General features: G+C 35.4%; 1 protein-coding gene across 7 annotated transcripts in view; it reads right to left on the bottom strand.

The window, feature by feature from the left end:
* The window catches only part of svilb (supervillin b), a 49,764-nt gene extending 36,773 nt beyond the window's left edge, over window positions 1-12,991 (bottom strand). For 3 of the 7 annotated variants that reach the window (XM_059501230.1, XM_059501228.1, XM_059501229.1), the window contains exon 1: window positions 746-903. In XM_059501230.1, coding sequence (XP_059357213.1) covers window positions 746-803 — 58 coding nt within the window. In that variant the 5' untranslated portion in view covers window positions 804-903. Of the gene's footprint in view, window positions 1-745; window positions 904-12,745 lie in introns of those variants that run through there. The other 4 variants (XM_059501232.1, XM_059501233.1, XM_059501231.1 and 1 more) reach the window with 2 other exon arrangements.
* Between the last annotated feature and the right edge of the window lie 465 nt (window positions 12,992-13,456).

Below are 13,456 nucleotides of genomic sequence, written 5' to 3'. Positions count from 1 at the left end.
TAAATGCAGGCTTGATGAGCAGAAGAAACTTCTTTCAAAAACCTTAAAAATAGTAATGTTTCCAAACTTTTGGTCTGTACCGTATGTATGTATGTATATATATGTGTATATATATATATATATATATATATATATATATATATATGTGTATATATATATATATATATATATATATATATATATATATAACATGTGCATACAAAATAATGATATCATATAAATATTACACATTTCTGAATTAAACTGAACATTTACTTTACACATTATTTCCTCATCTGTCCCAAAAAAAAAAGAAAAGAAAAAAAAAATATTAATGCATACTTTATATCCACAGATCTCACAAGACGACACGGACATTGTCTACAGATTTTCTGAACTGACTCAATCACCACATTGATTCATTTGGCAAGAGTCATCAGCTGATACAGACAATTTAAAAATTAGTCTGGCAGGACTATCACTAATCACTTCTGAAGTTCACAGCAACCTTTAGCGCACCACAAGTATTCAGACTTCTTCAGGTCAATTAATCAATCTTCAACAGAACAAGAGTTACTTCTGGCTTGTATGACCATTTTCACACAATATTAAATTTATATAAACAAAGCCGACAAACATGCCGTCGAACAGTTCATGTTCCTTTATATTACAATAACTATTCAATCAATGACCCGGTAACCACTTTTTCTCAGATCCCCATCAATCAAACTCACTGTCTGGTAACAGTAACCAGGAAAAGACTTACCTTGACTACACTGAGTGACGTGGTTGAGATAGTTAGTAATCCACTGGTTTTGGAACATGTTGGAATGAAAAGGAAAGTAGAAAACGGAGGAAAGAGAGGGAAAGGGCCGACAGACCTAATCACAGGCTCAGACAGATGAAGAAAGAGATCGCCACGGACGGACTCAACGTGATGGAAATGCACTGAAGCAAAACTGGAGGGCTAAAGCAAACACACGGGAGGGTGGTAGAGAGAGTGAAAGAGAGAGAGAGACAGAGAGAGAGGGGTGCTAAGGCAGTAATCTGATTACAGGCAGAAATTAGCCTGGATGATAAAAGTGGATTGTGGGAGCACAGTGGATTCCTGGACTTATGACATGAGTGCTCCTACATTTACACACACTAAACACACACGCGTCAGCAATCCTGGAGTCACAAATACTCGGTGATGCAAAGATGAAGGTCTTTAATTAGGTCTGACATGCCTTAAACTTCTTTTACTTTAACAAAGATTATCATTTATTTGCCTTTTTTTTTTTGAAGATGCGTTATTAAGAAAATGGTGTATTCTTATAATGCACACTAAAGGACTGCTAAACAATATAAAAGCTATCTTCCATGTAATTTTGAGTTTTTATGCCAACCGCTATGAGCACAGAGTTCTGGGTTCTACTTCTGCTGTGTTGCCAAAGAGGTTAAGGTTTAGCTGGTTAGCATCGAACTGTTGCTCCATGCTGTAATTACATACGACATTACATTACATGCATTACAATACTTGATTTTTGTGGTATTAACATTAATATGTAATCAATCAAATTGACTGGTAGTTTTAAATGGCAATGTTTAGAATATTTTTGAAAATTCTCAAAAGAAAAATTATGCCTTTTGAAAGTTTTTTAGTTGCTAACATTTCTGCCAGTGTTGTTATTGTTTGCTAAAAAAAACAAAACAATTTTAACTATTAATACAAATGATAATAGTATATAATACAGTATCTCTAAAATAACACTGATTCCCGGTCAACAGCTGTATCCAGCTGCATCTGGATCATGTTTAAAATGGACTGCCGGCAACTATGTTACTGCAAATCACTGTTAGCATGAACATCCCTTCAGACCGACAGAATGAAAGACCAACCACACAGAATATAGCAAGCCCATTTATTGAAACACACAGGCATATGCCAATAGAACATAGCAAAACACCACAAATTGGTGTGAAAGTATTATAACAAGTTGACTTTGTCATAGTGTGCACTAGAGGGAGGCACTGATAGCCAAAGGTCTTTTGGGGCTCACTAAACAACATGGAAAACTCAGACGGGGCATGTTATCATGTTTATAGCTAGCTCTATAACAACAGACCTGCTTTAAATGGTACATTTGTCATCTCATTTGTCTTGAAAAGGTACAGCTTAATACAAATAAAACAGACACTTTCATGATCAAATATCATAGCTCTAGAAAAAGAAAATTAGTCTGCTGTGTTTTTAAGAAAAGCCAAGCACATGCACATGCAAACATGTCCATCTTTCTGTCCTGTCTTACTGGACCACTCAAGAACTGCTGCCCTTAATAAGGCAATGTGTGATGTGATTGGCTGAGAGGCCTCAAGAGGGTGTGTTTAACTTATGTTTATCCAGCTCTGCTGTGCATGTGCTCTCTGCTTCACCACACTCCCTCGCTCATCTATCATATTCCTTTCACTCCTGGAAGTCATGCCTCTAGCTTTTCTTTTCCCTTAGCTTATTCTACTACACAAACTGTATGATAAACGCAATGCAAACACGATTTTGAAGTAGTTATTATGAAGTAGGTGATGTCATGAAGGAGATATCTATTATTTACCTGAGCTGACTGCAGAATTAGAGACTACATTTGAAGCACAAATAACAAGACTCAAGGCTTCCAGTAAGCCAAGGAGTTATGACTAGTCTATTCTGGTAATTTAGAGGTTAGAAGCTGGTTACACAGGGCTGTGTGTGTTAGGTCAAATAAACATACACACCAAAATACCCTGTTTAACACAGATTTTACAACAATATAAAATAACAAGAGGACAATGCAGTACAAATGGACAAAAACAAACTAGACATACAAGTTTGAGGTCAAAGACAAAATGCACATTCAATTCAGCACATTAAATTGATCAAAACTGACAGTAAAGACAACGTGACAAAAGATTACAAATCAACAACGTTCTTCTAAATTTTCTTTTCAAACAAAAATATTAAAAACAGTACAAGTGTGTTCAACACTGATAATAAGAAATAATGTTTCTTGAGCAGCAGATCACCATATGATAAAGGATCATGTTACACAGAAGACTAGAGTAGTGATGTTAAAAATCCAGCTTTAATATCACAAGAAATAATTATATTTAAATATATATATATAAAAAAAACAATACTACGGTTTTTCCTAAATTTTTCAATATTGCAATGAGTAACCATAAAGGTTTATATTGAACTCATTTTAAACATGATTGTCATTTACAACGCTTCTAATTTACATACTTCAACGATGCGAAATGTAAATAGCAAAAACTGTAGTCTATGACATCACAATGAAGGCACGTTCAAATCTGTGATTGATTTCATGCATTCATCACTCAAGAAGGAACTCCTAGCGCCATTGCCAAGCAACAATCTTGTTTCCATGAGACAAAGTTGAGCCGTGAACCACATCAAAGCATTGTGGGAAGTTCCCCATTAGAACAGGCATCGCACAAAAACATCAAATGCATGGACCTAAGCTAGAGATCACTAAACACTCCACGCTCAAACAGAGGCACACTGCTGTTACCTTGACATTTATCTGCATGAGCCCTTCAGATCGCTGTAAAGCCCTGCACTGTGCAGGTATGCAAGAGAAACAAGTGTGAACTGATGTATAAAAGACAAATGTCACAAAGTGCATAACAGGCACTGCTGCTCAAATTGTGTCTTTTTATTTATCTGATGGAATTTTATCCATTATCTCCTAAGCTACAAAAAAAAGAGAAATAGAAGGACATTTTCTCTTTTAAAGAACTGTTCATATGAACTAAATTCAAATTTATTTGTACAGCACTTTCCAAAATACACCATGTTTCAAAGTGGTTTTACAGAAAATCATGATAATGCTTATCATATTTTCATACCTTACTGACTTAGTCACATTTAGGAGATTAAAACTAAATCATATATGTTCATGTTACGTGGCGATACAAACAATCAAGTAGTTGAGATTTGCTATATAGTATATATTCCCATACACAAATAGGCCTATAATGTTTGCATGCAGACATACTTCTGAAAGTTGTCAAAAAAACAGAGTGATGGGTACATTTAAAAACAAAATACTATTTCAGTCTTTTTACTTCCAAATGTAATTTTTAATTCAGTTCAACTTTATATTATCATTCAGCTTTTTAGGTAGTCACATTATAAAAAAAGACATATATTATGCTTTCAATGAGTCCAACAGTCACCCAATTTCCCATTCCCAATGCAAACTTATGTTATCAAAAGCAATAAAGCGTATTCCGTTATGGAAATATGAGATGTCAGTGATAGTAGAAAAATGGTCTAATCACTCATGGAATCTTGTAAAAACTCTGTTCGTACATTCAAGCCGCAGTCGCAGCACAGCCTGGAGGAGGAGTTAATTCAGACTACATTCTCCAGTCGCTCTGGTCTTCATCTTCTGCCTTTATTAGGACAAGGAGAGCTCACTGGCAGCACAAGGTTTGTTTAAATTACTGCTGAACTACAGACTGAGCTGTGAGAACAAGCAGTCGAACATACCTTACAGACACGAGTCAGGTGTGGATCTCCAACCGTCTCAAACACTACAGGCTGAGCTCCCAGAAAGACATACAGTCCTGGATTGAAAATTATTCTCCATATGTCTCATCATTCTGTCTTCCATTCAAACATCTCTCTCCTTAAAAAGCATTTGATTATTCCTATACCCTTCATTTATTCCTCTTCTCAAAAGTCTTTGCACGTTTCTGAACCATGGTGTAGGAGAGCCTACTTTAGCAAAACGTGAAATACATAACCGATCAACAATGCATGAGGCAACACATTATCCAAACGTGCTTGATTCAAACTTTATAACAAATGAATGAGCAGTGACATGATCTTGCCTTATTTTACTTGACTGCCAATTTTATATTATATATATATATATATATATATATATATATATTAAAACAAGCCAAATATTCATATTTCAAAGACAAATGGAACCCATTTACTGAGTTAATTATAAGTTATAAGTGCAAAAAAACTCATATTAACAGATTAAATAAAAATGTAAAACAAATTATACAATATAACTGGATGTGCTTTACTTAACTAATCATACATTATCTGTAATAAAGGATAAGAAATGCACCACCCCATACACCAAATGAATGATAATCATACAACATGAACTAGTACAGAGTATTTTTTTCTTAAAGAGTCAAATATTAATCTCAATTTTATTTTTTGAATATTTAAAAGGCTATAATTGAATTAAATCACACAATATCGAATTGTCTCAAAACAAATTGACTTTATAAAAAAAAAAATATACACACACACACACACACACACACACACACACAACTAGACACCATTCACCGCAATAACTATAAAATACATAAAATGTAGGAAAAGATAAATATTTAAAAAAAAAATCTAATCTCAAATTAAAAACAAATGCAAATATAATCTAATATAACATAGCAAGATGCAATTAATTAAATGAATCAATAATATCAATTGTATAAAGGGGTAATAAATTAATCTCAGAATTTAAAAAGATATATAAAATATATATAAAATACATGTAAAAAAAACAAACAAAAAGATTGTGTAAAAGATTGCATGTGTTTATATGTATAATTATTAAGGGAAAAACACTAGATTAAGCAGTATGTGGATAGTGTGAGTATGCAGAACACTAGTATTCCGGTCTAAACACATCATGCGCTCTGAGGTCTACAAACAGTGAGAAATCACATTCTCTGCTCTTATAAGGCTGTAAAGAGTCTGAATCAGTCACAGGCTCCAAGAAATTTGTTAAGGAGTTGTTCTTGGCTCAGTAATGGGAAATAGCTGATCTTACATCAACACGTGCTCAAAACAGGAAATAATTACAAAAATCCACAAGGCATTCATTCTGATCGTTAATTTATTTGAGCTGTTATACATAAAACTGTGCTCTTAACTCCTCGTCTGCATTAAACATTCTTGAATCTCTCATCGTCCAAAAATCACTACAGACACACACTGACATACTTGTCGAACACAGCTTAAGTATAACAAGAAAGTGTCATATTAAGTCTGTAATGATGGAGTTGGCCAAAGTTTAAAATTTATAGCAAGTTTTAAATTTGTCTGATTGCATGGGCCAGTTTGCCCCCGCTGGCAGATGCCATAACTACATCATCTGCACACAGAAAGAATCTTTCTGCACTGACTGCCGTTGATAAATGGGTGTTTAATTCTGCCTTTGCAGACCTTTACTACCCTACAGCTCTACAACATCTCTAACCGCATCCACTACACAAATTCAACTTCTATTCAGAGAAATGTCAGTTTCTTATAAACTGTAGCTGAGAAAAAAACTCAAAAGGACCAAGACAGACTACTGTGAGCTGCAGACAATACCAGTGGGAGATTTATGGATGAATTATATTCAGACAGTTGAATCAAATGGTGACACATTGTAGAGCTTATATGATAAATGCGCACACACACACACACACACACACACACACACACACACACACACACAGAGTGCCCTCCATAAGTATTGGAACAGTAAAGACAATTGTTCTGTTTGCTGTAGAGTCAATAAATCTGTAAATATGATTAAAAGATGAATATGAGACAAAACTACAGAATGTAACATTTTATTATTGGGTGATTCAACACAAAGATGTTTTACCAGTTAAGAAGATCAGCACTTTTAGAGTTTCTCTAGATCTCCATAATCATAAAAGCTGTGAAAATGAACCATGAAATACATGTCTTTAAAATCACCAACAACCTCCAGAAATCTGGGTGATGCTCTGTCAATCTACAGTCTGCAGGAGAATTTGGCACAGAATTACAGAAGCTACACAGCAAGATGCAAACCTCTGATCAGCACCAAAAATAGAAAGGCAAGATTCTTCACAAAGGTGAGCCAGTATAGTTTTGGGACTGAGTTGATGGACCAATGAGACAAAGATGAACCTTTATCTAAGTGATTGGAAAGCATGGAGAAAAAAAAGTGTGGAGAAAAAAGGAACTGCAAATGATCCTAAGATCCTGTAAAGCTTGGGGGAGGTGGTGTCATGGAACAGGGCCTCTTCATTTTAATGATGACTTCATGTATGATGGCAGTAGCAGAATAAATTTGGAAGGGTACAAAAATCATCTTGGCTACCAATATTCAAGAAAATGCCACCAAACCCTTTAGAAAACACTTATTAGATCAGGACAATGACCCAAAACCCCCTGTCACTTCAGTCAAGGACTTTATCAGGGCAAAGAAATGTAAAGTCTTAGATTGCCCAAAATCAATCTCCAGATTTAAATCTGATTGAACATTAATTTCACCAGCTGAAGAGGAGACTAAAGACAGAAACTCCCCAAAACAAGCAACAGTTGGAACTGGCTGCATTAAAGGCGGGAGAAAAGCATTTCAAAGCACAAGACCAAGAGTCTGGTGATGTCTATGGGTTGCAGACTCACTGCTCCGATTACATGCAAGGGATCTGCAACTAAATATCAGCTTTTAATCTTTTACATCTGCCTTAAACTCAACTGTTCCAATACCTATGCTCACACCAAATAGTGGGATGAACTCTAAAAGTGGTGTCTTTTTTATTTGGTAAAACGTGCATGTGTCGAAAGACCTAATAATACATTCTGTAGTTTTGTCGCATATTCATCTTTTAATCATATTTGCAAATGTCTTGACTCCACAGCAGAGAAAGCGATTTTGTCTTTACTGTTCCAATACTTATGGAGAGCACTGTACATGGGAGCAAGGCATAGCTTTTATGCAAATCAAAACAGTTACAAAGTGCAGAACAGAATATTTATCGCCACATAACACAGTTATGTCATCATAAAGACAGTCCAAACAGCTGATAAAACTAGTGCCGTCAAACGATTATTCACGATCACATACAAAATAAGTGTTTACATAATGTGTGTAGATTTATTATGCATATATAAATACAAACACATGCATGTATAATAAAAATGTTATTTTATTGAATATATATTATATATTAAACATTTATATACAATTTAAAATATAAGAATATGAATATTTAAATTTATAAGTAAATATTTTCAAAATATATACCGTATGTGTGCATTTATATATATATTTTACACAGTACAGACCAAAAGTTTGGACACACCTTCTCATTCAAAGAGTATTCTTCATTTTCATGACTATGAAAATTGTAGATTCACACTGAAGGCATTAGAACTATGAATTTAGACATGTGGAATTATATACATAACAAAAAAGTGTGAAACAACTGAAAATATGTCATATTGTAGGTTCTTCAAAGTAGCCACCTTTTGCTTTGATTACTGCTTTGCACACTCTTGGCATTCTCTTGATGAGCTTCAAGAGGTAGTCACCTGAAATGGTCTTCCAACAGTCTTGAAGGAGTTCCCCGAGAGAGGCTTAGCACTTGTTGGCCCTTTTGCCTTCTGTCTGCGGTCCAGCTCACCCCTAAACCATCTCGATTGGGTTCAGGTCCGGTGACTGTGGAGGCCAGGTCATCTGGCGCAGCACCCCATCACTCTCCTTCTTGGTCAAATAGCCCTTGATGCCTTCAGTGTGACTCTACAATTTTCATAGTCATGAAAATAAAGAAAACTCTTTGAATGAGAAGGTTTGTCCAAACTTTTGGTCTGTACTGTGTAAAATATATATATAAATGCACACATACGGTATATATTTTGAAAATATTTACTTATAAATTTAAATATTCATATTCTTATATTTTAAATTGTATATAAATGTTTAATATATAATATATATATATTCAATAAAATAACATTTTTATTATGTCCAAACTTTTGGTCTGTACTGTATATATATATATATATACATACATACATAAAAACACACACATAAATATACACACACACATAAATATACACAGTATGCATACATATGATGTAAACAAAAACGTTTATTTTGGATGCCATTAATCACAATCAATCATTTGACAGTACTAATAAAATCTTTAAAAAAAAAAAACCACAAGTAAAACATGACACCAGTCCATGCAGTTAATGTCTTGTGAAGTGAAAAGCTGCGTCTTAATGCTTTGTAAACAATGCTTGATCTGTGCATATTTCTCTCCTGACTCAGACAAGACGACTTTTCACTAGAGAAAGCAATATTATGGATAGAGAGCATGTATTTTAGCTGAAAACTACAGTTTGAAGTTCAATACCATGAAAAAGTTTCTTACATACACACAGATTTTTACTTCATAGGCAGCGATTGATTGACTGGAGTCGTGTGGAATACTTGTGGATTATTGTGATGTTTTTGTCAGCTGTTTGGACTCTCATTCTGACAGCACCCATTCACTGCAGAGGATCCACTGGTAAGAAAGTGTGTTTTGTGTAAAATTTTGTATGCTGCCATTTTGGCCAGGACTCCCTGGTAGAAGAGATTTTTATCTCAAGGGATTATTCCTGGTAAAATATGGGTTAAATAAAATAAAAAATAAAAAAAAAGTGATAATGCTATATTTCTCCAAATGTGTTCCAATGCAGAAACAAATTGAGGCAATTTTCAGCACATTTTCATTTTTGGCCATGAAGTATAGTCCACCCTATTCTGCATCAGAATGACACAAAACACTGTTCCCTAGGTAAAGAAAACGCCTTCTCTAATAACGAAGTAAATTTTTACTGAAGTGACACACTTTATATATCACTTCACTTCTGATTGAGCCCATCAAATTTATTATCCAGAATATATCATCTTTATGGAATCAGATTTTCTGCAGATTTTACTGTACATTATATAGTTATAGAATTAATTAATGAATCAAGTTGTTAGAAGTATACTCTTTAACCTATTATGCAAACAACTTCCATCCATACTCAAATATGTATAAAAAAAATAAAAAAAAAACCCTGGTGTATCACTTCTTTAAGAACAGCAGTAACAAGTACCAAGAAACATTTATTGCAGTATATAGAAATACAAAACGAAAACCGAGGGGTTAAGTGTTGAAAGTATATCTGACGGTTTGTTTTGACAGAGAGGGCAGGTGCAGCTAATTCAACAGCTGCAATATCACAGTCTGGCTCCAGGCCTCACACACACAATAGAAATGGAGCCATGTACTGCATGTGGGCTTCTCAGTGCCCTTTCCAGCCTCATAACCACAGTGACTGTGCAGATTGCAGATTGCATACTATTATCCAGCAGGTCCACTTTTAGTCTATTCTTCAGCACACGTGCACTGTAGAGCTCAACTAGTTTGAACTTTCCCAGAATAGCAAACCATATTCAGAAACGGCTTGACCAATAATGGCTCCCCTTGACGAAGCATGAGCGGAACAAATGTGTTCAAATAATATGTAAAAAAAAAACAGCTATATTGTCGGTTTTAGTCATTTTAGAAAAAAACATGCTAAATGAACAAATGTACGGATAATGCACATAAGAATGGTTTTATGGAGCAATTTACACAGAAATGAGCTCTGCTCACGTTACAAGAAGCCAGTTGATCCTTAAGTCACCAAAAAAAAAAACACAACAAGTACAAAACCCAAATTTTTAACAGAACTGTCCATACTTTATTGACATTTCATTCAGGCACATTGCCCAACACTGGCTCTAGACCTGTGCATGCAGGCAGGAGGTCATCTTCAGGACAGGGTACTGTTTCAGTCACTGAGGTTATGGAGATCTAGCCGGTCTCATATTTAGGGTCTGCTGGACCAATCTTCATTCTTCTGGGATATTAGCATGTCATCTGAAGCACAGATCATGATGCATGTATCGGAGCCCAAAATATTGCAGAGCCTACAGTCCAAAAAATCTGAGAAAGGCAATCTGTGCACTGCCTCACAGTATCATGCATACCCATATGAAAAATAAGTTTATACAAGTGTACTGTTAGTATACTTCTTTTAAACAAAAAAAAAAAATTAGGAAAGTATACTTTTAGTTTACTTTTTATTACTTCTCAGAAATGGTCTTTATGTACTCATCATAAATATACTTAATGACATTTAAGTATACTTATACTTACAAAAAATGTAAATATATTTGAGCTATACTTGTGCTCCTAGAATCCGTGTTTTTATTGCTATACGGTAGAGAGCGCTAGTATACATCTTCTGTATATCTTCTCGTTTTTGCCCATTTTCAATTGTCCGAGAGAGTCGCGTGGTGACGCACTGTCAAGATGGCAACGGCCCGCTCTGTACACTTTGAGCTTCAAAAACGAGTGACGTCTACGAGTGACGTCACGGACACTACGTCCATGTTTTTATACAGTCTATGATACTAACACAATCTACCAAACTACTTTTTGGTAAGGGTAAGCAAAAATAATCTGTAATTAGTATCTCACCTCAGTGACAATATAATTAAAATACTTTTAAAAAACAAATACTGCTTGTTACAGTAGTGTTAATCTGAGCAACCACAGAAGCAGTTGATTTTGAGTGCACCTTCGGACTTCGCAAACATAAACACACATGTGATGCCAGGATTAGACATAGCGGCATATGTTGGCACGAACCTCACAGACCCCTGCTGTTAGCAGCTGATTCTAGATGAGCTTCAGACCACTTCAAGGCACAGCAAGTCCTAACCTTCATGCTTATGAGCAACAGAACAGGGCAGGGATCTCATGATATCATGACAAAATGTCAGTGTCAAGTAAAAGGTCTATTCAACTTTCCAACCTTTTGATTTTGCTAATAAATCTCAATGTAAATCAAACAACAAAACTGTTAACTAGACTTTCAAAATTCTGAAGAAAATCTAAATTTGACATGTTTATTCAAAACTTGTGTTGTATGCAGTTGCTAGGATATGACTAAAGGCTGTAAGGTGGGTTCTTACTAAAATGTCACTTCCAAGTCTCTAGATATGGCTTCAAAAATAGCTACAACTTAACTTCAGTGACTGCTTTACAAACATGAAATAATGTCATGTTGAGAGATCTAAAATACATTTAGTCAACATTTGAGGTGGATCAAAAAAAAGTTAATGAAATTTGTACTAAACAAAAACAGATTTTGGTTTTAGGTTTTAGGACAACTTTAATAAAAGGTTTTGATCCACTTCAAATATTGACTCTTGCATATGGTGAATATTACTCAAATAACTTGTAATATATTCTAGATATATTTAAAAATATATAAAGAAAACAAGTAAATATAATACATAAGAAAATACAATAAATTAAAATGTGTAAATAAATAATTAATAAAATGTGGAAATACAGATTTCAGATTTATTTCAACTTCTCCACTAGACACAATTTGTATTCCGCTAACTACTCAAGCATATACATCTATGCTGTCTTCCAAATCCAACCGGATGAAGGCATCTTACTTGACAAGAGGTGCCATGATGCCTCTCCACCTCTCTAAACTCTGGTTTCGAGCAGACATTATTCTTTATGATGCTTCAGTAGAAAACCCAGTTCTACTGTCACCAACTCCAATACAAACTCAGACCATACTAGATCTTACAACAAACACCAAACGCAGGACATTACATAAGAATCTGCAGAACATTAAACAGTCACAGAAGATTGCTAAAAAATACCTGTTGAGCTGTAAGAGGACACAGACGACAGACACGCATGCTTCCCAACTTGTCCATTGTCCAGCAGGAGTGGATCAGGGTGGGTAGGAATCACAGGGGGATTACGCTATCATGGGGTTTAATAAAGCTGGCTCAGCCGGAGGGCTTACGGCTGCTACCACACACAGATGTACACAGAGAAAAAAGAAAAAAAAGGGGAAGATAGAAACGGTACTTACTGGTTAGTGCCTAGAAAAGCTTCCCAAGTTCCTAGGTAGAAACCAAAGGCAACTAGTCCAAATGCAACCGTTTCTAAAGAGTATTTTGTAATAAGTGCAGGTCAGTTTGTGAATGATGAGAGGTGAAGAAATAGCAGATGTCCATCATACTCAACCAATGGAGGCTGATCCATATGAACGAAGGATGTAAAGAAATAACAGTGGTGTTGAAAGACAGGAAGAAGGGAAAAGGGGGAGGGAAAGGGCAAGAGAGAGGGAGAGGAGGGAAAGGGTATTTGGAAAGGAGGAAAGAGAGGGGAAATTTGGATATGGCGGACAATTAACAAAAAACAATACAATGGACGTGAAGAAATTTGACAATTCCAATAGCGTTCAAATCCAAAAAAAAAAAAAAAAACATTCCAAGGAATCTCTATGAAGAACTTCTGCTGGTCACTGGAAATCCACAGGTGCCAATTTTCTGAATTTCCTGTTCAGCTAACAACTCCAGAGTGACAGAATACTGAGAGTCATGCTAGTGCACATGCTCTCACACACACACACACACACACGAGTAGAGGTAACCTCACCCAGTGGACTCCATGTATGGCCTGAGGACTGAGTCCTGCAGGGGAATCTGCCATAAATAGACTGTGGGGGGGCCAAGAGACCCAGGGATTGAATCAGCTGTTAGATCAACAACTTCACCAGAGTACCAGAGATGGACACACG

The sequence above is a fragment of the Carassius carassius genome, chromosome 20 (genome assembly GCF_963082965.1).
Source record: "Carassius carassius chromosome 20, fCarCar2.1, whole genome shotgun sequence".
In the NCBI taxonomy this organism is placed as follows: domain Eukaryota; kingdom Metazoa; phylum Chordata; class Actinopteri; order Cypriniformes; family Cyprinidae; genus Carassius; species Carassius carassius.
This window is presented reverse-complemented; position numbering and strand designations above follow the sequence as displayed.